This window comes from Falco punctatus (genome assembly GCF_963210335.1).
Source record: "Falco punctatus genome assembly, chromosome: 1".
In the NCBI taxonomy this organism is placed as follows: Eukaryota; Metazoa; Chordata; class Aves; order Falconiformes; family Falconidae; genus Falco; species Falco punctatus.
In genome coordinates, this window is record NC_137580.1 from 11,596,305 (window position 1) to 11,622,202 (window position 25,898).

General features: G+C 47.8%; 2 protein-coding genes and 1 long non-coding RNA gene across 9 annotated transcripts in view; 1 reads left to right on the plus strand and 2 right to left on the minus strand.

Annotated features, from left to right (window-relative positions):
• LOC308070061 overlaps positions 1 to 630 on the minus strand; it is a 39,032-nt gene extending 38,402 nt beyond the window's left edge. Inside the window, exon 1 of the long non-coding RNA XR_013930605.1 lies at positions 500 to 630. This is a non-coding gene — a long non-coding RNA (uncharacterized lncRNA). The remainder of the gene's footprint in view (positions 1 to 499) is intronic.
• Positions 631 to 1,090: 460 nt separating this feature from the next.
• NOCT (nocturnin) lies at positions 1,091 to 11,372 on the plus strand. Of its 2 annotated transcripts, XR_013930558.1 has the most exons (4): positions 1,091 to 1,275; positions 6,708 to 6,977; positions 8,066 to 9,599; positions 9,791 to 11,372. XR_013930558.1 is itself a non-coding variant. In XM_080403094.1 (3 exons), the coding sequence occupies exons 1-3, from the start codon at positions 1,092 to 1,094 to the stop codon at positions 8,899 to 8,901; spliced, it is 1,290 nt and encodes a 429-aa protein (XP_080259220.1). In that variant the 5' UTR covers position 1,091; the 3' UTR covers positions 8,902 to 11,372. The 2 variants fall into 2 exon arrangements, 1 of the variants encoding a protein (XP_080259220.1); XM_080403094.1 differs by having other exon boundaries at positions 8,066 to 11,372.
• Positions 11,373 to 16,070: 4,698 nt separating this feature from the next.
• ELF2 (E74 like ETS transcription factor 2) overlaps positions 16,071 to 25,898 on the minus strand; it is a 39,429-nt gene continuing 29,601 nt past the window's right edge. For 3 of the 6 annotated variants that reach the window (XM_080402841.1, XM_080402843.1, XM_080402845.1), the window contains 5 exons: positions 25,436 to 25,558; positions 23,366 to 23,452; positions 19,003 to 19,195; positions 18,273 to 18,626; positions 16,071 to 17,791 (listed from right to left, as the gene is read on the minus strand). In XM_080402841.1, the coding sequence (XP_080258967.1) occupies positions 17,164 to 17,791; positions 18,273 to 18,626; positions 19,003 to 19,195; positions 23,366 to 23,452; positions 25,436 to 25,558 (1,385 nt within the window). In that variant the 3' untranslated portion in view covers positions 16,071 to 17,163. Of the gene's footprint in view, positions 17,792 to 18,272; positions 18,627 to 19,002; positions 19,196 to 23,365; positions 23,453 to 25,435; positions 25,610 to 25,898 lie in introns of all 6 variants that reach the window. The other 3 variants (XM_080402840.1, XM_080402842.1, XM_080402844.1) reach the window with 1 other exon arrangement.

Genomic DNA, 25,898 nt, shown 5'->3' on the forward strand with positions numbered 1-25,898 from the left:
GAACACCCTGACAGAAGCACCGAAGCACAGGGACCGGCAGCGGGGCTCGGCCCCCAGACCCCTGGGGAGGGAGAAGGCCCGGGGGGGGGGGGGCCTGAGGCCGCGGCGAGTGTAAGGGCAGGCCGCCCGCCGGGCCCGCTCCCGTGGCAGCGCCGTCCCAGCAGGCCCCCACCTCCCGCAGCGGCCTCCGCGATTTATCCGACCCGCCAAACGCGCAGAAACTCCAGCGAAAAGGCGGCGACTTCAGCCGGAGAGCGCAGGCCCGGCCCGCGCTGCCTGAGGGGAGCGCGGCCGCCCCGGGCCCTCCCGCCCCCACCAGGCCCCCCCCGGGCCGGGACCCCCGCTACAAGGCCTCGCTCCACCGTCACCCCGCACCAAGCCCCTCGCGGGCTCCCACGGGGGTGACACGCGTGGGGCGGCCCCGCCGGCGGGGCGCCCTGCCCGTCCCCTCCCGCGGGCCCGGGGACACGGGGCTGCCCGGCGCCCCTCCGCACCTGACGCGGCGCGGCGCCTCCCCGCTCCCGCCTGACAGGCTGGGAACCCGGGCGGCCCCTCGCCGCCTGCCCCACGCGTAGGGAGCCCCGGCGCCCCATGACCCACGGCCGCAGATGGCCCGGTCCCGGCCCTGGCCTCGGCCCGCCGGGCGGGGGAGGGGAGCGCGGTCACGGGGCCGCCAGCCCCCGCGCCGTGACGTCCGTGGGAACTCAACGCTCCCCTCCCTGACGTCACCAGCGGAAAAACTCCACCGGGCGAGACCATCCCGCGGGGCGGGGGAGGAGAGGGGAGCGGGAGGGTGGTGAGCGGCCGCGGGGCGCGGCCCTCCCGGCGCGGCGTCCCCGGCCCGCGGCAGCGGGAGGCGCGGAGCGGCCGCGGCACACGGCGCTCCCCGCAGGCGGGCTCGGGGAGGGCGACGGTGCCCGCGGTGTGTCCGCGCCTCCCCCCCCCGGGTGCGGGTGGTAGGTGCCGGATGTACCGGCCGCGCGGGGCTCCGCCGCCTCTATAAGCGGCTCCGCAGGGCGGGCGTGGGAGCCGCTGTGTGTCCCGTCTGGTCCCGTCCTGTCCGGTCCCGCTCCGCCCGCCTCGCCGGGAGCATGTACCAGAGCCCTGCGCGCTGCCTCTGCTCGGCGCTGCCCGCCCTCTGCTGCGCCCCTGCCTCCGCCTCCCTCCTGCCGTCGTCGCGGCCCCGCGCCTCCCCACCGGTCCTCGACCCCGCCGCCCCGCGGGCAGCAGCAGCGGCGGGTGGCCCGCCCGCCCCGGGGCCCTCGCCCCGCACAGGTGGGTACCGGGCGGGGAAGGAAGCAGCCCAGCTGGGAGCGCTTGCCGCCGGGAGGCGGGCCGGGTGCTGCCGTCGGAGCGAGCACCGGGGCTCTCATCCCCGGGGCCGTGCAGGCGGTACCCGGCAGGCTTCCCTGGGGAGGCGACGGCGAGCGGCGCCCGGTAGCAAAGCGGCCCGCGCCACGGGTCGGGGCCCGGCAGCCGCGGGACTCGCTGCGTGCCCGGGCTGGGGTTGGCTGCGTGGGGCGGGTACAGGCTCCTGCCGTGTCCCGGCGGGTCGGTGTCCCGCCGCCAAGCGCCTCCCGTCGGCTGGCCGAGCCCTCCTACGGCGTGTTGCCCCCTGCGGGGAACGGGACTGGCAGTGGGTTTTTTCTACTGGAGACCGCGAGTGGGAAAAGCGCGGGTGACCCTCGGGCAGGCGAAGGCGGCTGTGCGAAGCCATCACGGATCTGTTTGTCCCGTTAAATGATTTTATCCCGTTCCTAAAACGAGACCTGGAAAGCATTCGAGGTACCGCATGTCCTTGGGTGCGTGCTGTGCCGGGAGGTCACGGCAAGCCGGCACCTTGGCACGCAGCTCCCGCCGCGCCGTGGGGTAATGCGCCCACCGGGACCCCCCAGTCCCGCTCCAGCCTCGAGCCACGTCTCCTGCCCAGCGGCCCGCCTCTCCCGGGGGGCAGATGTGCGCAGCTGCAGCACAGGCTCCCGGTGAACGCCAGGGAAGCGGCTGCTTTTCCTCCAGGCTGCTGCTGGCGGGAGAGGCGATGTGTCCAGCACGCTTTATGCAGCAGCCGAGGCCGTCTCACTTGCCTGGCGTGCAGGAGATCTACTTTTCCTTGCCGTCCTCTGCTGGGGTTGGAGTGATGTGTGTTGGTTCCCTGTTGGTGCTGTTGCAGGAGGGCTGTACGAGCCAGCTGGGGCAGGGTGCTGCCGTTCCTCCTCTTGAAGCCAGGCCAGGATGCTAAACAGCAGGATTGAAGCTTCATGCTGCTACGGGGAAGAGGAGCTTATGTGTATGTGCCTGCGAGCTGGCAGAGTCAAGCCCATGAGCAGAGCACTTTAACGGGTGGGGGGGAAAGGATCTCCAGAGCTTGTGCCAAGTACTGATTTTGTGTATTACTTAAGGCAGGATTGGAGGTTCCCTCCTATTTCTGGTGCTGCCTGTTGACTAAGCAGCACCTTCCTTGCTGTGCCAAGCTCTCCTAACTCCCACATGACAATCCAGACTTCCCTGTACATAAAACTGTCGTAAGCGCCAAAATCGGGACTCTAACTCAAAGCAACAGCAACAATTGCTGCTTTGAATGCAGGTGCTGCAGGGCTGCGGCCCCATTGCTGGCCCAAACAAGGCTGTACATGTAGTATGATACCCTGCAGCATAGGTCTTGTCACATGAGGATGGTGTCTGCCAAGTTTCTTCTAGAATGAGGGTTGCAGGGGAGGGCATCTCCAGCTGCTGCTGGCTGCCTCTGCTGTGGAGGCTGATGTGTAACTACGGACTGGGCTGCAGGTGCTGTGGAGCCGTTCACCTGGCAGTGAAATCCCTGTGGTGAACAAAGTGGGGGCTCTCAGCCAAAAGCAGTGCTGGGAGGCACGAGATGAAAGGAAGGGAAACCAGAATGCTGTTTGCCTTACTCAAAAGTTAAGGGCCCTGGCTCTGATAGTCCCTACAGTCCTCTGGTCTGCCTGCATGCTGTGGCCCTTACCTTTGAAGCAAAGTCCTTAAAATAAAGTCTGTGACTGCTCATTGCCTGAGCTGCTAGAAGTTTATCTTCTGTGCTGTTGCTGGATGACATAAGAGACCTTGAACTTTGCACCCTGTTCTGAAGTTTAATGAACAGTGTAAATTGTTCCCTGCCCTTACTGTGTGGAGACACCCCCCTTGCAGGGAGGAAGACTTTTTTTATTTATTTATTATTTTAAGCACCTTGTATAGTAATTGCTGAGCTGGTGTTCCCTATTGCGACATCACACCATGAGAATTGCTTCTGTGTTCACCCCTCGCTGCTAAAGTGCAAGCTCAGGAGTCCACTTGTTCCTCTGTGTACACCAGCACCACGGTGTCACAGCACTGGCAGCAGCATTATCCCAGCAAGTTACAGGTCATTTAACTTGGACTGTAAGGATCTCAGAACGGTGACCTTGTACTTGCCTCGCTGCCATGAACTTGTTAAGCGTTGCAAAAAATAACAAATGGGTTTTGTTTGGAGTTTCAATGTTCAGGTTGCTGGTCTGGCCCCTGTTCTGCAGAACAGTCCAGTCAGTGCTGTGGTGGTTTCAAGCACTTTGGGGACAAAGAACTTGTGCAGTTCATCACTCATCCTAAGCTGGAGTCTTCCTGCAGGAGTAGGAGTGCCCCTTCAGCCAGAGACTCCCAAGACCCCTACGGGAGGCCTGAAAGCATTTGATTTACAGCCCAGGCCCTTGTTCACGCAACCTTCCCTGGGCTTTCAAAAGAAAACAGCAGCTCTTTTTCTTTCCTGAGGTATTACTTAATCTAAAGCTGTCAGATCTGTGCTGTACCACATCCTGTGCGGGTTAGGCTATGCCTGACTCCCCGTAAAAAGCTGGATATCCACAACCCCAGGGATGATGTGGTTTAGATGATGCTCTGGCTTCATTTGCAGCTGGCAGGTGCATGACTGAACTTAGAATTCACCCTGCTGTAACAGACATAAGCTGCTCAGAGCTGTACCGTAGACTTTTGGCTCCAGATGCATTGCACCTTGCTTGTCTCAACATCCTCCCTCTGATCCAGGTCACGAGCAGTGAGCAGCCTAGGCTCTTGCTATCTGCTTCTTGGAGCAGAACAACTCCCTAGTATTACTTCGGAGAGCCCTACAAGAGCCATGTTCATCCATGGCACAGCAGGGGCTGCGCGGAAGGCACTGCCTTCATGCGGGCTTCCCACTTGCCTGGCTGGTGCTGTGCCAGGAGGGAAGGGCAGGGTGTGCTTCTGGGGCAGAGCTGCGCAGGGCTTGTGGCTGTACTCAGCAGCTGGCTGTATCCCTCGGGTAGCAGAAAGCACTGTGTACTTCTCTTCAGCTGCAGCACTTAACTATGGGTTGGTACCTGCCCCAAAAACAGGCGAGGAGCTCCCTGCAGAGCTTTCATTAAAAGCTCTATAGATTTCTTCGGATTTCTGCATGGCAGCTTTGGTAGTGTGTCAGCTGGACCCTGTGTAACCAGTGTGCTTTCGTTCCTGCTCCTCCTCGCAGCTGTGTTAGGGTCCTGCTTAAGGGGTTTCGTGTTTGGGCCAGCTTCCCTCCTTATTAAATGGCATTTCTTCTACTTCAGCAGTACTTGGCTTCTTGACAAGAATTGTGTACTAAAAGACTGCAAAAGCTGAAGCACCTTAAACACTGTTCTCCTAGAAAGACATTCATGCGTGTGAGCCCAAGCTCACATCAGTTTGAGGAACTCCTGGTACTTTAACTAAAAGGGTGGGGGTGGAGAGAGACATCTGATGTCAAATTCCAATTCCCAGTTTATGACTTTTTTTTAGAACTGTTCAGAGGCACTATTTCACTGGCTTGCACATACAAAGCATATGTTAAAGCAGCAATTTTTTTAGTGTCTTTAAAAGCACCCATTTTCCAAAAGGCAAGGGTGTGAGGCTTCTGCTGCAGAGTCTGTCTTTTCTCTTTTATTCCTTCTGTTTATTAAAGTATTAGGGCTTCCATCTTCCTGCCTTCCCCTCTAGCCAGGTCTGTCACTATTGTACATCTGTCACCAGCTGTTGTGACTCATAATGCTGTAGCTTGGGCTACCCGAGGCCAAACATGCAGATGTGTTGGGTGGCACCCCAAACCTGTTGCAAGATGCGAGTGTGCAATGACAAGTCTTTTCCGTTTTTAAGTAACTCCAAGGTACAAATAAACTTAGGTAAAACCTGCTGTGGGCCAACAGCAATGCAACACTGAAATTCTTTTGCTCAAGATTACCTTTGCAAAATGCACTCAGGGGGAAATAAGTTGAGATCACCATGAAACTCTGGAAGTGTGGCCTCTGCTGTGGTGCAAGCACTGCTCTTCCGGCCAGTGTTTGAAGGGAAATCAAGTGTCCAGGCGTGCTACTGGGGCAGACGCCGAGCATGGAAAAGCACAAACAGCCTCTTCTCAAGTTCTCGCCAACTTGTTGTGGCAAGGGTGGCACTGCAGAGCAAAACGTCCCCCCTGAGGAAGGGTTGGAAGGGACCTTGGGACACACGTGGCCCAGACTTGCTGCACAGGTGTGGAGGGATATCATGAACCCTGGGCCAGCTCCTCCACGGCTACCCAGAAGCCTGGCCCTTAGCCCTCACATCTTGGGTGTGTTTGTGGTAAGCAAGCCTCGGGGCGTTTGCAGCTGCCTGGTGGTACTGGTTGAGCCCTTGTGAAGGGGAAGGAGGAGGTATTTTATAGCGTAATAGTTAGAGGGCCACCACCTGAAAGGGGACAGCTCTGCTGCTTGACCCCTGCTAAGGGGAGAGGGCTGCACCTAACTCCGTGTAAGCCAAAGGGCAAAAAGGAGTGGGGGACACATGCACACTCCCCATGTGGCAGCTGTGGCCCAGTGAGGGGGGGGACACCTCCCTGTAGGAGACACGGGGCCAGGAGGGTGGCTGACTGCGTTAATGGGGGGCTGGGGCACAGCTGGGGGTTTGCGGGAGGCGTGCTTGAGACGGCTGAGGGAGCAGGGGGTTGTGGGGGCCTGGGGAGGACCATGGGGTGCGCTGGAAGCTGCCGAGCTGGGACACGGCATGAAGGAGCAAGGAGCCGAAGGGAAAAAGGAGGGTGAGGGGCGCAAAGGGAAGCTGAGAGACCCCCTGCTCTGCCCCACATCCCCGGGTCTAAGGCAGCAGAAGCATTTGGCTGCTCTGCGCTCCTGAAAATGTTGCTCCTTTTGGGGTGAATGAAGCTGTGGTTCCTATGAAATAGTAACCTGAGGGAACGAGTCGCCGTGCTCGCTGTGCTGCAGCCCGGAGGGAGCCCCGGCAGGCAGAGGGTGTCCAGCTGTGAGGTGCCATCTCCATCCGAGACAAACTGCACACGAAATAAGGAGCAGGCAGTATCTGTCTCCCTGCTGGGCTCTCTCCTCTGTGAGGAGGGGAAAAGGACACTCTGTTCTGTTTCCCACAAGACATGCAGAAGTTAATCTTAGTCCTGCTATTCTGGATGAAAGACTCCTTTCTTCCCTTAGAAGACACCTGCACGATCTCTTAAACCGGCCCGTTTGCGTGCTGCGGGGGTGAGCAGCCCCTGAGATGAAGCAAAACACGAGGAGACTGTGGGCAGAACTAACCCTGTCTCTGTATCCTTATTTTACCTCGGGTGCAGGAACAGGCTCCCGCACAAACCATGAACTGCTGGCACTGTAATGAGGTTATCCGTAAGGCGCCTACGCGGTGGGAAGAGTTATGGTGGTTGTCTGACACCGTTTTCTCCTTTCCAGTGTGTTCCATGGGAAACAGCACCAGTCGGCTCTACAGTGCGCTCGCCAAGACGCTGAGCAGCAGTGCCGTGTCCCAGCACCAGGACTGCCTGGAGCAGCCAGACTCAGCACGGCTGGATCCTATAGACCCCAAGGATTTGTTGGAGGAATGTCAGATTGTTCTGCAGAAACGGCCACCCCGGTTTCAGAGGAACTTTGTGGACCTGAAGAAAAACACTGCCAGTAACCACCGCCCTATTCGGGTCATGCAGTGGAACATCCTTGCCCAAGGTAGGAGCTGCCTCTAAGCTCAAGGTGTGACCTTGAGATCAAATGCAGCAATGAAAACCTTTAAATGCAGCGGTGTCTGTGTAGTTAGGCATGCCTGGGACTGGCAGAGCAAAGGGGGAGAGCTGAACTACACGAGGCACAAGGTGACCGAGGGGCGGGGAGATTTTCAGCGCTTGAAATAGTGGCTTGCCTTCTGTTCCGTAGGAAAGGAAAAAAGGTGTCTCCTTGCAACTGTGATGCCAAGGGTAGCGCTGAATGCCTGTCCGAACACAGTGTTTTCAAAATACTGTGACCTGTCACTTCTAGGTAGCTGTCAACCCCCCCCCAAAAGACTCATCCTTGACTAAGTTCTGTTCTTCGTAAAGCTTCTGTGGAGTTTTCTAATTAGTTTATCAGTAAACTATTCAGGGATTCAGATGTGTTACAGGAATTCTTAGTTCTTCAAAGTAATTTTAACTGATTTTTTTTTTTTCTCCAACCCCTAAAATCAAGTTTGTAAATTGACTTATGCAACAGCCTCATCTTAAAGTCTTTTGGGGTGGGAAATCCCCCGTGTAGGGACCGACTGCCTTAACATTCTGCAGTTAAGTCACTCCTATACCACTGCACTTTTTTTTCCTCAGGCTTAAGCTGTGGCTGCCACATGTGGAAGCACTTGCCACAGTGTAGTGACTTCTGGGAACAGGGGGAAGAAATCTCTTTAACCTGTATCTGTAAAGGGAACTTGAGTTTTTTGGAGAGACTTCAGTGTTTAGAGAAGGGGTTCTCGCACCCATTGGCAAGCCTGGCACCCTTGAAGTCAGCAGCTGCTCCTGGAATACCCATCACCTGCGTGTAAACTGATGTGCAGGGTTGTACAGGGAAAGCAAAGCATTACAAAAGCCTCGTGCTGCCCCCCGTTACAACCTCTTGCAGTGTGACAGGCTGCCTGCCCTCATGCGGGGATGCAAGCAGCCGCTGGCTGCTGCACGGTGGCAGCTGGCTCCCGAGAGCCTCTGCAAAACCTGGAGGAAGACAGCCTGGTTTAGCTATTGGTAACTTCTAAATTTTTTTTTTTTTTTATTGCCCCCCCTTCCTGCTGATTTCAGCTCTCGGAGAAGGCAAAGACAACTTTGTTCAGTGCCCTATGGAAGCTCTGAAATGGGAAGAGAGGAAGTGCCTCATCCTGGAGGAAATCCTTGCGTACAAGCCTGACATCTTGTGCCTGCAAGAAGTCGACCACTACTTTGATACCTTTGAGCCGCTCCTCAGCCGACTCGGCTACCAGTGTACTTTCTTCCCGAAGCCGTGGTCCCCGTGCCTAGATGTGGAGCAGAACAATGGGCCGGATGGCTGCGCCCTGTTTTTCCTCAAAGACCGCTTTGAGCTCATCAACAGCGCCAACATCCGTCTCACCGCCATGAAGCTGAAGACCAACCAAGTGGCCATAGCTCAGACGCTGAAGTGCAATGAAACTGGAAGACTGTTCTGCATTGCTGTCACTCACCTGAAAGCCCGCACCGGCTGGGAGAGGTTTCGGTCCGCACAAGGCTGCGATCTCCTCCAGAACCTGAAGAGTATTACCCAGGGTGCAAAGATCCCTCTGATCATCTGTGGAGACTTCAATGCGGAGCCAACGGAGGAGGTCTACAGAGAATTTTCCAACTCCAGCCTCAACTTGAACAGCGCATACAAGCTGCTGAGCCCTGACGGGCAGTCGGAGCCCCCGTACACCACCTGGAAGATCCGGCCCTCGGGAGAGTGCCGGCACACGCTGGATTATATCTGGTATTCCCAGCATGCCTTGAATGTGAACTCAGCCCTGGGCTTGCTGACTGAAGAGCAGATTGGGCCCAACAGGCTGCCATCGTTCAATTACCCTTCTGATCACCTCTCTCTGGTGTGTGACTTTAGTTTTAATCAAGACCCCGACAGACTGCTGTAACGCGTTGGAATGCCACCTGGTATTGCAGTGTCTTAACTCACTATTTTATTTTAGAGAAAACTTTTGAAGCTGGAAGCTGTTGAAGGATGAGGAAATACTGTTGACTAAACGTTATTATGGGCACTTGTTTGCAGTTGCACTTGCCATTCAGCACTTGTTCATCTGGAGCCTCTGAGGGAGGAAGAAAGGAGTCGGTGTTCTCGTCGCGGTGTTCCTGCCCTGTCAGGGTTTGACAACCAGCAGGCAAATGAGCTTTGTCCTTTCACCAACCCCCACGTGTAAGGATTTAATCCTCTAGTGAATGCGGAGGCCTTAGTATTTAAATCAAAACACTTGTGTTTGTAAAACAACCTGCCCTGACAGCATGCTGACTTAATTTATTTCACGTTAAGCTTGTGCAAGTACTGAAGGGAATGAGGCTCGATTACCCGGTGGGATTGTGTTCTGTCTTTTCTGTTGCAATAGGAAGGAAGTTTAATGCAGTTTAGACATGAACAAATCTAAGCTCATGCGTGTCTTTTCACTCTTACATGACTTGAGATGACTGTTCCATTAAAAGTGAATGGATAATAGTGCAGTGTGAGGTAGACCCCTTCCCCTAAGAGCAAGTGAGGAAATACAGGCTAACTACATCGTACAGCAATATCCTCCTTTTTCCAGATGAATGTGCATGTGTCAGTTGCACATACGGCCTGTAGGTATGTATATCCAGTGACCATTACCTTTGTTTATTTTGTGCTCCTCTCCAGACAACACACCTAACCAGGGAGTATTTCCTCCTCTGCTTCAAGTATTACTTGAATGGTTTAAATTTGTAGTCTTGTCAATCTTGCTGTTTCTGTAAAGGGCCAATCTTTATGTTGAAAGACTTCATTTTATTTATCTTCAGAATCTAAAGCTACACTGGAACCTGTTAGAAGATTAAAATCTATTTATTGAGAGAAACTGGTGATCCTGCATCTGACTTGAAACCATACAGCAGCAGTGTTCAGGAGCCTCTCTCCGTGGCAACTCTGGCAAAGCGCCCAAGCGACAACAGGGCTGTGCTATACAGTAACTCTGGCGCATGGAGTAGCGCTCATTGGTATTGCATATATGGATTGTAAATGTGCCACTATGCTGGAAAATGAGGTGGGGAGAGAGGAGGGAAGAGAGACAACAGTTGGAGTTGGGCTGATGTTTGTTTAGATAGCTGGAAAAGATGAGGGAGAAGAAATAAAGCAGTACTTCCATGTAGAGTAAGGCCCACAGTAAGTGTTCAAAGTGTTTACTAATAAAAGTCTTTGGAAAAAAAAAAAAAAGGTTATGTCTCTCTGCTGCCATCTGGTTCATTTCCCTGTCGGTAGCAGTTGATCTCTTTCAGCTACTGACTGTTCAAGCGTCAAGGCAGTGGTGATGCCACCTGCTCCAGACCTCTTTCCCCTGACCCTGCAGTCCTAATTTTAAAAGTTGGCACGGCTGCTTTGCTTTCAGGGCAAGTGCGTTCTCAAACTTGAAGTGCCCAAACAGGGCACAACAGACAGCTGTATTTGTATTTTAAAACATCCTCTGAAGAGCAAGAAATGCCAAGGTACGTGTTTCACACAACCCATAAGTTACTGTACTTGCATTGCTGGTAGCAAAACAGAGTCTGGCCACCAGAAGTCCCAAATTCCCACACAAACATTCCCATTCAGGCAAATGGGTGAAGTGCCGTGTTGCACAGCTGTAACATGCTCCACATGTGTTCCTGACACTTGTGGAATGAGAGCGATGATCTGCTTCGGAGCAAAGAGCTGAGGCCCCTCTAACCAGCCTGGGATGACAGATTCCTCTAGCAAGCGTGGATTTGGAATTCCGCAGACAGAAAGGATTTTACAACCAAGGAGCCTGGCTTCCTTGGTGAATGCTCTTCCCAGGATGATGTGACATCAGCTACTGCCAGCCAGGGCCTCCTTCAGCTGGCATTTCAGAAAGAGCAAATTGTGTCCCTGGAAGCCAGAATGGGTGGCTCCTTTTGGGGAGATTCTGGGCCAGGGATGAGGAGCTCCTGATGCCCCACAGAAAGGCAGACCTTTGAGCTGCTGTAAGCATTTCACACCAGCTAGACTGAGACAGCTTCCTCTTTTCATGGTGCTGGCTGCCCTCGATTGCTCTCTGAGGGGGGAGATGCAGTGCTTCTCCTTGAGGGTTGTCTTCTCTTAGGCTCTGTCCTCAAATGGTCTTTGCAAGGAGGAGAAATAATCCACTTGCCCATTAAGGGAGATATCTAGTCATCTGTAGCTAAACACTTCTAAAAGCAACACATGGCACCTTTAATAAATCAAATCCTTGCTTATCTACCACAGAAAGTCACACCAGAAGCTGGAGTTTCCATTCAGACCCTGTAGGCAGTTTCTAGAAGAAACTACACTTGTGGTAGAAAACGTGCGTTGCCTTGAGAGCAAGGATAATACTGCATTCAGCTCTGTATTTAAAACAAAAAAAAACAACCACCCCAGAACCCAAAAAAACCTCAAACCAAACAAACCCACAACAACAACAAAAAGCCCTTAATTTCCATTTTACTTTTGCACAGGCAGCTCCATTTTCCTATGGAGAGCCCAGGGTGTCCGTTAGCGTGGTACTGCACCGCCACTGCCCGGGCACAGAGCCACAGCACCCGTTACGGGAGACTTTGCTTTACCAGCAGGAGCTGAAGTATCACAACTATGAAACTCCCACCATCACTCTCCCAGGGTGACGATATTTACTATCTGGAAGGTTCTTACGCCATTTTACTCAGACCCTTGCTTTCAACGCTCACTCTCCAACAAAAAGAAACCAAACTGTGGGAAACAGCATGATTTGTATGCCATTGCTATCCTTGCAGAGCTCTTCCAAAGTGGAAAGGGCTGAGATTCTTATTTCACCCTGGACATGTGACAGTGGATGTCCACCGCTTCACGGCCTTAAAGGGTAATTTGGGAGGGGGGGGTGGGGAGGGTGGAATGACTGCGAACAGGCTGGGGTCTCTCCCCACCGCAAGGCAGTTCTTAGGTTATCACTCAGAAAATCACACCCCCCTGCCACAGCATAACGGTGAACCCTTTTCTGCTGTATTTTAATAAAAGGTAGACATGGCACAGAAATTATCTGCTAACTTCCCAGTAGGCTTCACCCTTTTATTCCAGTACTTGCTATAAAAATGTATTTTGCAGACAGGATCTTTTGGAAAACTTAAATGAAATATTGCTCTTGCTTTGTTTTATGCAGCAAGAGGCAGGCCTGCAGCACTGCAATGCTTTTGCCTGCTATAAATACCACTACACTGAGTATTTTTCATAGGAAGCAGCAGGAAGGGTTTCTTTTTTTTTTTTTCTTCCTATGTAGCAGTATGACTCTTAACAGTAAAAAATGTCTTCAAAGCTCTTCTTGTGGCCTTCTGCCTTATAAGCACACCAAGGCTAAAAAAAAGTCTCAACAGATCCCTTGCTCTAATCTTGAAGAAAAGCTGCATTAGCTTTAGCAGCGACAGTTTTCCCTCACCCTCAAGCTAGCTAAAGGAAGAAATGACCCACTTAATTTGCTGAAAGGCAGAAGCTGTTGCAAGCTTATTAAAACGCTATCTCTCCTAGAGAACAATTAGATCAGCAGTAGATAGCATCACTTGGACCTTCTTCACTTAATGAGCTTAATACCTGCTACTTGGACTGGCTCTACCAGGCAGAAATGGAATTCAGCTTGTTCTGGCTGCGCCAACCTTCACGCGTCACCGAGACCCCTGCTGCACACGTCAGGTGAGTAAGAACCGAGGCTTCAAACACCTCTCTGCTTTCTTATCAACTCTTGACTGCCCCTGGCTCACTGATCCTCCATCAGCTCAGATGTCATTCTCCAAAGTCCTAAATTTCATTAAATCAATTAGCAGAGGCTCCCAAGATCTCAGCCTTCCCCACAGCACCCTCCTCCCAGCTCCCTTGGGTTACATCCAGGCACAGAACCCCTTGCTAAGCGAGACGCACTTTGTCCAGGAGCCAGGAACAAAAAGACCGGTCTCTGGGATAGCATTCCCCTTCCAACTTTCCTTGCCACAACCCAGAAATTTTTATATTCAGATCTTTATTCTGGGTTGCAACAGTTAGCTTTTCCCCTGTGGATTACCCAGCATTACCCTGTCTGTCCTGTAACTTACAATAGTAATTTGAAAAATAAGTGTTTGTATTTACATCTGTAGAATCAGCGGTACCATGGCTGTATTAGATTTCAATGCCTTCTGTACAAAGCCTGCTCACTTCACATGAGAGTTTCATTCCACTCACACATCTAGAGAAGTTACTACACTTGCCGAGGAGAAATTAAGCCTGGACTCTTCTATATGAGCCACCAGTTTCAGATGTAAAACCTAGTGCTGCTTCGACGCATGGACACAATGCGTTTTTCAACAGTTTGCAGAAGTCTAGGAGTATAGCTGGGGACTTCTTCAGTGTTTTGCTGTCCCTTTGTCCATTTCAGATATTACAAACCTGACCAAAGCTCCCTCCTCCTGAAGTCACATCCTCCAACACCACCAGTAAAAATATTTCTTGCCCACATCGTAATTACTTAGGTCTGCTTAAAGCAGCCACGATAAACAGTGAGCTTGCAGAGAGCCAGAGAACAATCCCAGACTTTCAGTTATGGGTGGGAATCTCGCCCCGACACTTCGCTGCAGAAACCCCCAGGGAGAGGCTGCCTCTTGCAAGGAGCACGGCTTGTCACCCGGATTACGTACCACCTCTGACGAACAACGGGACCTCGGAACAGCTCAGAGGAGCCACGCACCCGCAAAGCAACGCTGAAGAGCTGTGCTTAAAACAGACCCGCTGGAATCCCCGACTCACAAAAAACCTGTCTTTTTTTTTTTAATTTAGCTGCTAGCTAGAAGTACAAACGCAAAAGAGAAGAATACAAAGGCACACACGGGAAGGTTAATAAAAACACTCTTTTACTGCTCAAAGCCCGGTCAAGAACCCTTTCCATTTCAGTTACAGCGCATCCTCGTACAGATTGAGGTTCTCAAAACGCTTAACAAACTTTTGGAAAACGTCCTCCAGTGCCGCTCGCCGGGTGGCCGGGGGCGAGAGCCAGAAGGCCATCGCCAGCTCTGTAGCAAGACACAGCACTGACAGCAACAGCAGCGCCCGGGAGCTGCTGCCAGCAGCCTGCCACCAGTAGCCCAGACGGGGCCTGCGATCCTTTCGGTTTTGCTGTTACATGATGGAAGTCTTGGCTCTAACTTAAGATAAGGAGACCATCAGCTGGAGATCCTTATCTATTTCCAAGAAAAGTTTGTCCCCGTTTGACTTCCAGTGTATCTAAATTAGGTGTTGGAAAGGTCTCGACTACAAATACTCCAGACAGACGCTCCGCACTGAGATACAGCAGCTCTTTCATACATGACCAAGTAACAGCCATTTAGAGAAGGATTTCTTACAGAAGACTTATAAATGTGGGTTTAAAAATGCTATTACTGTTCTCTCATCTTCTAGCTCCAATTTGTTCTACCCACCTCTCTTCACACTGCTCTGTTTCCCATTACCCAGAACATTTGTGCCTCTCAGACTACTGAATTAGTCAAGCCATCGCCAAGCTTCCCAGGACCTGCCTTCCTGTCCTATCTTTCCTGGCAACATAAATCCTCTTTCTTCTCCTGCATTTCCTTCTGCAAAGGAGTCTTTGTCCTCTTTCTCAGGCCAGAAACACAGCTCATCTGTAAGAACCTTTGCTTCTTTGGTTTTAACTGCTGGCGGAAGGGTTTGCTGCCTTCTACACCACACTTACCTGTTTCACCTTGTTCATTCATTTGCTCTTCAACTTTGCTTCCCTGCTTAAGAGTATGAAAAAGAATCCCTTTTTCAGAAGACTTGCAAAGTTCCCCATATGCTGGCCCGGCTGCATGGAGCTATTCCCACATTTCTTACTTCTCAGTCAGAGGGAAGAACAAGGATTACTGCTAGGACTCTAGAGGTAACTCGCTTTTCGGTATTTTAATTCAGGCCTCCTTTATTGTAATTGAAGACCCTCAGTTACAGATTTCTGTTAAAATTGCTCCTCCAGGCATGAAGTACTTAAATGGGCATTTAGACTTAAATTATTTCAAGATTACCTGAGCCCCTGGCTCTGAAGACTTTCCAGGACACCTTACTGGGAACCGGGGGTGCCACTGGGCACCTGGCTACCCACAAACTGATGTGCTGCTTCTCTAGTAATTGTTGCAGCACCAGCACGGTCCCCGTGAAAGCAGGGCAAGCTACCCAGCATCTATTTTAAGCCGAACTCTTGCACGCGGATTGCAACTATGGAGCAATTTGCGTACAGTGTGTTCTCACCCGAGCTTTACCCCACAGTAATGTATCATGATACCCCTAACTTCAGTGCAGTTCTAAATAGAAAATCTATTTAGATACTTACTTCATTTGGGGGGGGGGGGGGGGGGGGGGGTGCGGGGGGAAAAAGTCACTTAATTTTGCTGAAGTCAAAATACCAACAGTTGGAAACGTTAACAGCAACACCACCAAAAGGACCAGCAGTGTAACTTTGTACTTCTCTCTTCTCACAGTTTGTACTTACTGGTACTTTCAGCTTGCTTCTGTGAGATCGTCAGATCAGTACGCTGGAGTAGCCAAGTCTGCTCATTCCTACCTTGCCTTGCAGCGCAGCCTTAGGAAATTAAGGTGTAGCTGGAGGAACAGTTAGGTAGTTCACAGAGCTCTACAGGTTACTGACGTTCAGAGTTATTTGAGCAAATAAAAAAAATAAAAAAAAGCCTTCTTTGCATGAAAGCAGCTGGGAGCACACACAGTTACCACCCGTCTGTCTGCTGGAGGGCAGTAACCTCTTAAGCTACTCAAAGTTATTCCACAAGCACGCACATGATTAGCCACAATGCAAGAACACTGTGTATGCTCACCGTCCTGAAAAAGCGTAAGAGAAGTAGAACCCTGTCAGAAGTTACCTCACCAACTACTGCAAGTTTCACAGACATTTCAATGAAAAACCTTTCAGCGTGAGTTGGTCAGCCGTTCCGAGTACCAGAGTAGTGAGGAGTTCCCAATTTCCACACTCTATCAGCTACCTTAGGCTGAATGCCTGGAAGGTTTCAAATAAGCAGAAAAAAACGTTTATAGGTTGAAAAGAAGAAAAAGCAAAAAATACAAAGCAGACTGAACACCATTAAATTTTGTTTCTATATTTCAGTAAAACCTACTTGAATACACTTTGAAACAAGAGTACAACAAAATAGAATATACTTCAAATGTTGAATATACAAACTATTATAGTTCATTCTGAACACTGGTACTTCCCTCTTAACTTCAACTAAAAAAATTTTACAGGTTAAGAACTACCTGACAAAAGCTCATGCTGGGCGTGACCTTTCAAGTGACAGGGTAGAGCTGAAACTGTAATGTATGCACAGATGTCAAGGCTAAGTGAGAGACACAGGCATGTTACAGCAGAAGGCAGCAAGCCTGCTGCTATTTTGTCCACAATTAAGAAATTTAGACAGGCTTTTAACTACCATACAAAATATGTTACATGTAATTCTATAACAATACTGTGCTAGGTACAAGATTTTAAAAAAATTTGTTTTAATAAAAAAGCTTTACACAAACAAGCCATTAGCTTATTTCAAGAAAGGTAACTGAAAATCAGTCTAAGGCTTTCATTTTGAATCTGCTTAAGCTGTATGATACAAAAATCCCTCTAGGTCTCTGTCTTCTTTTAGAAGCTCTTTAATCTCCTCCTTTATTTCACATTCTACAATACCTAAGTAGCAGAGTTTTTCACATAGCACCAGTTGAGTACTGTGGGCACACAGTAGTAATTGCTGGTATGCATATAAAATGCATCAGATTTGCTGTTTGTAACAATGAGACTTTCCCCTCCCCCTGAAAACTAAAAACCAAGGCAAACCTCTCACACAACTCTCGTTTAGTGTTCCAGGTCTTAGTGTAACTTGGTAACAGGTAACGTAGTGAACTGTTTGGTCCCTTTTCAGTCCCTCTATCTTTCCTTCTCCATTGTTTCAGCTGTTTCCCAACTGGAAGAGGCAGTTTTTGTCAGCATATCAATGTGGTTCAATTCCCACTGAAACACGGGAAAATAATATTTTTTTTTTTCCAGTAAGTCTTCAACATGTTTATTAACATTTCAAAACTCTCCTTTTCGACTTGGTGATCACATCCACTTCCCTCCCCCAATTATGTCAGTATATTCAAAACCGTAACAGTCTAGAAGTCCATGCTGGAAGCAACCTATTCTTCATTTCTCGCACGTTAGGATTCCTTCTGTTTTCATTGTTACAGGAAGGGCAATAGCCGAGGGCGTGCTAACTACCACTACGTGGGTCACAGTCTTGCTTCCATCTGCCGGCTTCTCTTCTTTTACCAGCTGCAGTGTTTTCACTTCATGTTCCTGTTTTAAAGCCGCTGTGTCTGATTTAACTTCTGGACTTTTTATAACTGCACTAATCACCCTGGGAGGAGTCTGGCCAGACGCCTGCTGAGCAGGCACTGATAGTCTCATTACCGGTGTCCCGTGAGCTATAGACACTGGGGTTAGTGCTCTAACAGCCAACGGGGTTCCCACGATGTTAATACTTCCTGACCCAGACAGGCCCGTTTTTGTTTGTAACTGACACTGCGTAAGTTGCGTGGCAGGGATTGTAATGATTTTGGCAGGCTGCATTGTGATTTTATCTCCGTTTTCAGCAGAGGTTGGCATCACAGTAGGGATTGTCTGGATTACTACCTTTGGAGTTGTTGCTGTTGTTGGACTTGTGTTGGTTATTAATGGTGACCCTGTGTTTACTGACTGCACTGCCACAGTTGAGATTTTCTGTCCCAGAGAGGTCATTACAACAGGCACTTGCATTGCCACACGTACAGTCCTGCAAAATACAGACAGATGCGTTTGAGCCAGAACACAGGGCACCACTAGAGATGACAACAGGGACAGCCAGATCTAGGATTTACAGATTTTTAATTGGTTCTTTAAAACCAAATCAGAATTTTAAAACCAAAACAAAAACTTTTTAAAAGCCCAAAACAAACCACCTAATAAAAAAAAGCCAAACCCTTTGGACATCTAGCAATAGAACTTTGGAAATTTAGCAATATTTCTATCTCCTTTTTTCCCCTTCCGTCTCTCTACGTAATTTTAAAATATGCACGAGGGCAAGCGTACTGACCATTGGCTCCGGTCTCATGAACTAGACTTTCCTAGTATTCTAACATGTTACACTGCTGCTTGCAAATCAGAAATAATTTTCAACATTTCAAACACAAACCAAAACACTAAAAGGTTAACTTCCTAACCAAAACATTGCTTGTCATCAGCAAATGACAAGCCCAAGCCATGTTAATACAAACCTGGGAGCTGTCGTTGCTGGGACAGTAGTAGTGGTAGTTGAGGGACGAGATGACGATGTATCATGCGCTGGCGAGGCAATATTCACAACTCTGGTGACTGCTTTTTCTGTTCTGGTACAGCTTAACTGAGAGGAACTTTTTCCTCCACGTGCAGAGGTTGCTGCTTTTAAAAGGTTTTCTGCAGATAAAGACACCCTTTCCAATGACTTTTCATCTGTAGGCATTGACAAGTCTTCATTGCAGGACTCGCTTTTGTCATCATCTATGACAACTATATTTTTTGGCATCTCCTTGAACTGATATACGAGCCTCTGTCCCTCAACTTTTGCAAGGATTCCTCTTTGATAGTAGTATCTGCAAGAAAATTACAATTACATAGTAAACAACATAGTGACAGATTTTAGAGAAAACCTCATCCTATGCTAACAAGAAAATCTGAAGTAACCACAGTAAAACCTACGAGGTGAGAAGGTAGGGGAAGTAGCTGGCAGAGCATACTGGCAAGTATATGAAGGATCTAGCTGAAAAAAAATCTGACCTTTTAAATATACACACTTCAGGAATTAAACTGCAAATTAACCGGTAACGTAAAAAGCAATAGAAACTGCAAGTCTCTGATGCTTTTTAAGCAGCTAAGTCAGCAAGGGGGCAACCGCTGTATTTCTATAGCCAAAATTAAGAATCAGACTTAAAATTATAGCAGATAACTTAAGGATGTAAGAGTTTTTACCTCAGAGCTCTTCCCATAGTCTCATAGTTCATGTCAGGTTTGTTTTTGTGTTTTCCCCATAGTTTGGAGACAGCTTTTGAGTCCACAAGTTTAAAGATTCCCTTCTCTCGCTGAGTCCATTTAATATATCGAGGACAAGTATTTTTGTCCTGGAGAAGGTCCAGAAGAAACTCCCATAAGTAAGTCGTGTTTCCTATAATCAGAAAGCATTTAAATATTAGAAATGCACTTTTAAAGATAACACTTTTCTGTTCCCCATATATAGGTAGCTGATGAATGACCTGCATTACAAGCAAATATTACAGATGGTGTAACGTAACCTGCACATATTCATTCATTCTGTTAAATTTGGTAAAACTTCCATAAATATTTATGTTCTGAAAGCAGCTAATCCACATGACCTGCTATATAGCACAGGAGCCTGTTCAATCCAGCGCCCATTCTCAGCTCTTGAACACAAGTGTGGGAGGGCGCGTTCCAAGTCACTACAACCTACATCTGTTCAGCAGAGGCAGGACGAGAGCTCAGAATTTTCTCCTCATACTTGCTTAAACAGGGAATGGAAATGCCAGTCCATTTTATGACACTGAAGGAAAGTAGGATATAAATAATTTTTAAAAGGCATACAACCTTCGATAACAAGCTATCTCAGCTGTGATAAGTTTGTAACGTAACCTCCTGTCCAGGATCTGGGGGGCTCACACCAACTGCCGACAGCTCCATGTTCTGACCCTTCCCAAATACATGCTGCAGAGTGACTAACGTCCTTCTAGGCGCAAAGCCACTTCTTGTGACAAGTATTCCCCTAGTACCCTTCTGTAATTAGGGGGATACAAAAACAAAGTCAGCCTACAGAGCAAGAATTTAATGTACTTCTCAGCTCTTCAAGAGGATTTTCCACCCCTCCATTTCCACTGGAGGAACCCCAAGACAGGGTTTATGTCAGCGACTATCAGCATGGCATAAAACATATGGGGGTTTGTCTGCACTCTGACTATACCACTGGCATCTAGGAAAAGGAGAAGAGAAGCAGAAGAAAAAAAACCCATCACATTCCAATTTTACAGCTGGAAAAGACTCCTCAAGTTCTCTGAAAAGGGAGAACTAACACAGAGCTACGAGCATAATAACCTTAGAATGTTAACCCCAATTATTCACTTGATCATGCTTCCAGGGGGTGACATGGGCCAAATACAAATATATTTCAATTTATTTTTTGTGAAAAAAAGGTCATTAATTCCTGAGATGTAGTGGTCCAGCATAGCACTTGTTATGCCACTTTGAAGACAATTACAATACGTTAATGCAAGTTAAAGACCACTGTTGCAGACTCCAAGAAGTTAGCTATCTTTGAAAAAAAATCTAAAAGCGTAAAAAAATATTACAGTTTCCATCTTCTGGAAGACCGCCTCATAGAGACAGAATAAGCCTATTCTACCATGTGCTCCAATAAACAGCAAGTACTGACTCAAGAGTTCCCAAAATCCAGCTTCCACTGGATTTGAAAGACATTCAAATAGGACCTACGTGAGGAAAGAGTCAACAAGAGAACTCAGGAATCCTGAAATCATCCTAGAAACGTTTTTGGTTTTTCCTTAGCTCCTCAGAAACAGAATTTCTGGGTCCACCACCAAATGCTGCAGGTATGCTACAGATTCTTTGCAGAAATCTAAGTGGGCTTCAGTATTAGGAAGTAAGCAGGAACATCAAGAGGAATCATTCCTCAAAGTGACTAACCTTCCTGAAGGAACAGTGCTCCCAGCTAAGCACTTTTCCCTCATACGCTATACTGACTTAAATAACTTCTTTTCCACAGGAAGGCTATGCAATAGCTATACTATTCAGAAACCACCTACTGCTGGTAAAGGCCCAGTGATACTTCAGGACGGCTGCTGTGTCAGCTATAGCTGCTACGCATTTAACAAAAAACTTAGTTTAGAAACGTTTACTACAATTCTAAACCATTTTTAAACCCTTTCTCCTTAGAACCAGCCTTTCCTAATGCTATGAATCCAAGCTTACAGACTCCTGAGGAAGACATAGCTGTAAAATTTATCATCTGAACACTTACATTAGTGCCACTCAAGGATCCCAAGTCCAGCCTGGTGGACAACCTTGCTAGGAAGACAGAAGCCTCATTTAACAGCATACAGCTCTCATCTGCGCTCCTGAAAGGTCTCATGCTAAGCAGTACTGTAAGTGGCTGCTGAGCTAGACATTGTTATTACCTATCTTAACTTCAATACAGAGTAGATTTTGCACAATGAAAGATATCTTTGTGGCTAGTTAATTATTACAGCTGCCAGCTACTCAATGTTAGCCGTCATCTCAAAGCTGAAGGATTAATGACCAGAAAGCACGTGCATGACACAAGGCACTGTGTGTGACAATGAACTGTCACATTGGTACCAGCATCTAGGTGGAGACTCAAACTCAGTTTTGCTCCCTCCAACTGCCTACAATTTATGCAAATGAAAAACAAAATATGGAAAGAGAAACCACGCCTAAACTGCCAACCCACTAGAGGAGTACAAAAAACATACTACTATCTCACTTTAAGAAAAAAATATTAAGAAGTCTCTAGTTTCTCCTCTGTAATAAACTGAAGAGCATCATTAAATCAGATTTACAGCTGCTTCACTTTGCACCAGAAGGTATCAAGAATGCACAAAGGAAGGAGTACCTGCGTGGACCACAAGATATCCCTTTCCAAATGTGCACAACCAGCTGTCCTCCTCCTTCATGACTTAACTCTGCTGACAGTACTGTGCTCTAGAAATAATCTCTGGTTTTCCAAAGCCACGCTGCATGTAAAATAGCCTATATCTTCAAGTAATTTTTTGAAATAGGTAACAAAAAATAAATCCAATAACGAATTATTTTGCAGGACATCAAGTTAGCCGACATCAAGGAAAAAAAAAAGTATTTTATGCCAACTGTAGTTAAAATCTGGAATGAGATACCTTGTGAAAACAAGAGACATAAGTAGATCATTATGAGGGTCCACAGAAACAAAACCAAAACAAAACACATTTCCCACTTCATAGAACCAACAGCTATTGAGTAAAATCAGCACTACAGACAAAAACTAGAAGAGACACAAATACAGACCTCCTTTCTCAAAGTTATTTGTGAACACTAGGAACTGGGACATTTTACGAGTACTATTCAGATAACGGAAAGCTGTAACAGTGAAATCAGAATTAGAAAGCAAGCTAAGAAGGCTTTAAGAATACTAAAAGAAAAAAAAAAAAACAAACAAGAAAATTAAGCAAGATGTACTTTTAAGTAGAGCAGATGCCAAAATCTGTGATCTTCGTTGAGGTCCACTGCTATACCCAAATCCGAAGACAGCAACAGTGGCCACTACAGAGAAGTTTAATTACTGTTTGCACTGGTTTTCGTAAGCTAACATCTGCATGGACGTCAGTCCCATTCTTCCAAATGTGAAGACTCAGGAACTGTACCCAGATAAGGAATTACATAAACAGCAGGGATCCTGCTTTCAAACAAATCCCAAAATAATAGCGGAGCTGACCACTGCACACTCTTTTTCAGCTAGTACGCTCCCACTGAAAGCCACTAAACTTTGTTTCTCCTAGCCATAGCAACCTCTCCAAACAACTGTCAGTGCAGTAAGCAGGGAAGAGACCCACATTTTTCACCTATATCCAGGGGAAGCGCTGATCCACTGTATGCCAAACCTGTAAGCAAATGTCCTGGTCTGTCTCCCTGTTAAGTGAATAGCAGGGGCTTGGAGTCCAAGAATTTGGTCCCTGCTATTTATCAGGAGACACGCTATTCATCAGAAGAAACACTAGGAAACTATGACTCTCCTGCACAAAATCCCTCATTCCACCAGTAAAAAAACATACGAAAAACATACCATGTTTTTCCCCTCAAGCCAAATTGAATCGATTAGTCAAGCAACATAAGCACACTGAAGTTTGTGAATCAACTAAGAAAACATATTTTCAACCATCACCATTACAAACACCCATAAGCTGCTTCTACTTGAAAACAAGCCTCTCAGCAGCAGCTTAACAAATTACCGTCTAGCAGTAAGTCAACACGCAACACCAAAGGCAGCACGAGTCAATAAACACAAAACAAAGCAAATGAAAAAGGAGAAAGCCTTTTAACAGCACAGTGTATTACAGGGCACATTTCTAGAGCAGTTCCACACATGCCTGTGCTCAACCTTCTACAAAAAAATTTGCAGACATCGAATAAAATTAAAACTCTAACGAAGTCAGTACAAACTCATCCACCAACTTTCTGAAGATCTGTGTATTTCCTGTGACAGATACAATACATATCCACCGCATAATTTTAAAGACTTGATAAATGGAAAAAAACATACCTTTGCCTTCTCTAGGCTTCTTCTTTATACCCAGATCTGGAGACCCATCAGATATAGCCGATTGTTGGGTCTTTGGTTTACGGCCAGCTGCACATAAAATATGAGAGGGGGTGGGGAAAAAAATATTAATCATATGCAGAATGAAAGTATTTCATTGCCTTTGCTGAAAGAAACAGTTTGTGCATTTTTTCCCCTGCTGTTTCTTTACCATGAGTATGGATAAACTTAAATTCTTCAATTACTAGTACTGCAGATACAGCTTAATTCATCGTGTGGTTGCTTATTTCACAGGCAGATTTAACTCAATTCCTGACAAGTTAATGGCAGGTGAGGTAAGCACCAAACGTATAAAATAAAACTTCAATTTATTTGCATTCTTTTAGTTCAGTGTTTTACTCTGAAATGTATTATTTCTTTATCTGCTTTGGGTTTTGTATTCTAGTATGGGTGTTGATCAAAGCACCATGTTTCCCAAGAAGTTTTACTACTGAAATAGTGAACATTAATTTCTACCTTGTGCCTGTCAAAAGCCACAGGTAACAGCTCCCACTCAGCGTGCAAAGGCTGCCGCACGAGACACACACACACGGCAGAGCACCGTGACGGCCTCCACCGGCACCGGCAGCCTCAGGGATGCCAGGAAGCCTACCTGCCCCGCTGCCCACGCGCGGGGCTGCCCCGCCACGGCTCGCTGCGGGCTGGCAGGGCTCCCACACGCTGTCCCCGTCCTCCGCCTGCCCCTGCCAGAAGGCTCAGGAGGGGACTCCTCGGCAGGCGGCAGGCTTAAGCTGCTGCCTTCCCGTGCCAGGGGAATCCTCTCCCGGCAGGACCTGCCGCTCCTTCATCCTTCCACACTTCAGTGACCTTTTTACTCAAGGTAAACAGGCCCAAGCAGGGAGGAGGATCACACCCCAGGGCAGCCGGCTGTACACAGCAATGCTTCTGCCTGCAGTTACAGGCAAGCAGCGACGGTACACTCTCCTACCTCAGGGATTAATTTTGGCTGATGAATAACGTTCTTCATTAAATGGTGAATTTCACAACGCACTAATTCTGAAGACCAAAGTTATGGCTCTGTAACTATGGCTGAATGACCCTACACACTTAAGAACAGGGATTTGGAGTCTGTAATAGGAAAAAAATATTTACAAAATAACCTTCACAAAATTTCAGAACTCCCTGAGCACAGCCCTGTAACACAATCTGCCCAGTAATGACCATTCAAACACACAGAGGAATGTAAAGAAATAATTCCGAACCAGTGTATGACTACAGCTACAGAAAAGCTTTAATCGTAATTTTCTTGCTTACGCAATTTACCTTAGAGTTACAGTTAATTTATTATGTTTGTTTCTGTTAACTCTAAAACTTATAGATCTTAGATGCACATTGCTTTATCGCTACACTGCATTTTTGCCCCCTCTAAATTACAAGTAAATATTCCATCTTAGTACGTCTGGAAGCTCTGAGAAAACAGTATTCCTAGTTAACGTGAATTGTAATGATGCCTGTAAGAAAACTGCTAGACCAGAGAGAAACCCTACCAGGTACCACCCTCCCATTTGGTAGCTGAACACTTGGAACTCAAACACCGTTCTGAACAGTTTCTCCCCCAAGACACACCCACCAGACAAATAAGATACTTCTCTCACAAAGATGATCCTGTACACCGATTTATGGGTTTGTAAGTTACTATTTACCCTGCCACTTCATTGGAAGAATCCTGAGTCTACACACTCTCCAAATACATTCGTATTTCAGACACCAATGGTTACCCACACAAGTCCTCTTTGAATCCTTCTCTACCCATCCTCCACCTTCGTGAACTGTGCTTATAAACCACAACAAAGACATCATTTTCCTTTATAGCTTGGTGAAGCTCATTCTCTTGCTACTCTTTCCTTGTTGCAGACTCGTTTTCTAAGAGCTCACATTTCAGCCTCCAAGGAGTCCATGTGAGTATAGAAATCAGATCATCCAACCTATCTTCACCAGTATCAACTGCACCACCTGCAGCAGTGCACATCAGAAGGCAATTCTGAGACCGCTCCTACGAAGAGCCATACACACCTTTTTTCTTTTTCATTGGCTCATGGATATCGGGGGAAGTTGGAACAGGAGATGCATCCATCGGTTCAGACTCCTCTGTTGATACCTCCACCACAGTTTCTGTGATCACATCGGGTCTCATGGCTGCATGGATAAATTCTGGGGTTGACACACAAGGAGGGACAAAAACTTCCACTATGAGGGAAGTAGGGGGGGGGGAAAATCTGATGAAATTTCTACACGGTTATTTTAGCGTGTCTTACAAAAACTTATTTGAAACAAAAGCATATGCAATAGTATATCAAGATTCTGCTCCAACAACCTGTCACCTAGAAAAACAATCCAATCCCCAAAAATAGGCACGCTTGCCAGTATTGCTAGGCAGAAGACAAGTATCACAGCAATGTTCTTTGGAACTAAACTCAATTTTAAAGGAAACTAATTAGAGCTTAATCTTCAATCCTTATTCCAATCTCCATTTCCT

Coding starts and splice junctions, on each gene's coding strand:
- NOCT (XM_080403094.1), top strand. CDS start 1,092: ATGTACCAGAGCCCTGCGCGCTGCCTCTGCTCGGCGCTGCCCGCCCTC. Junction 1,276..6,707: donor GGGGCCCTCGCCCCGCACAG/GTGGGTACCGGG, acceptor TCTCCTTTCCAG/TGTGTTCCATGGGAAACAGC. Junction 6,978..8,065: donor GTGGAACATCCTTGCCCAAG/GTAGGAGCTGCC, acceptor TGCTGATTTCAG/CTCTCGGAGAAGGCAAAGAC.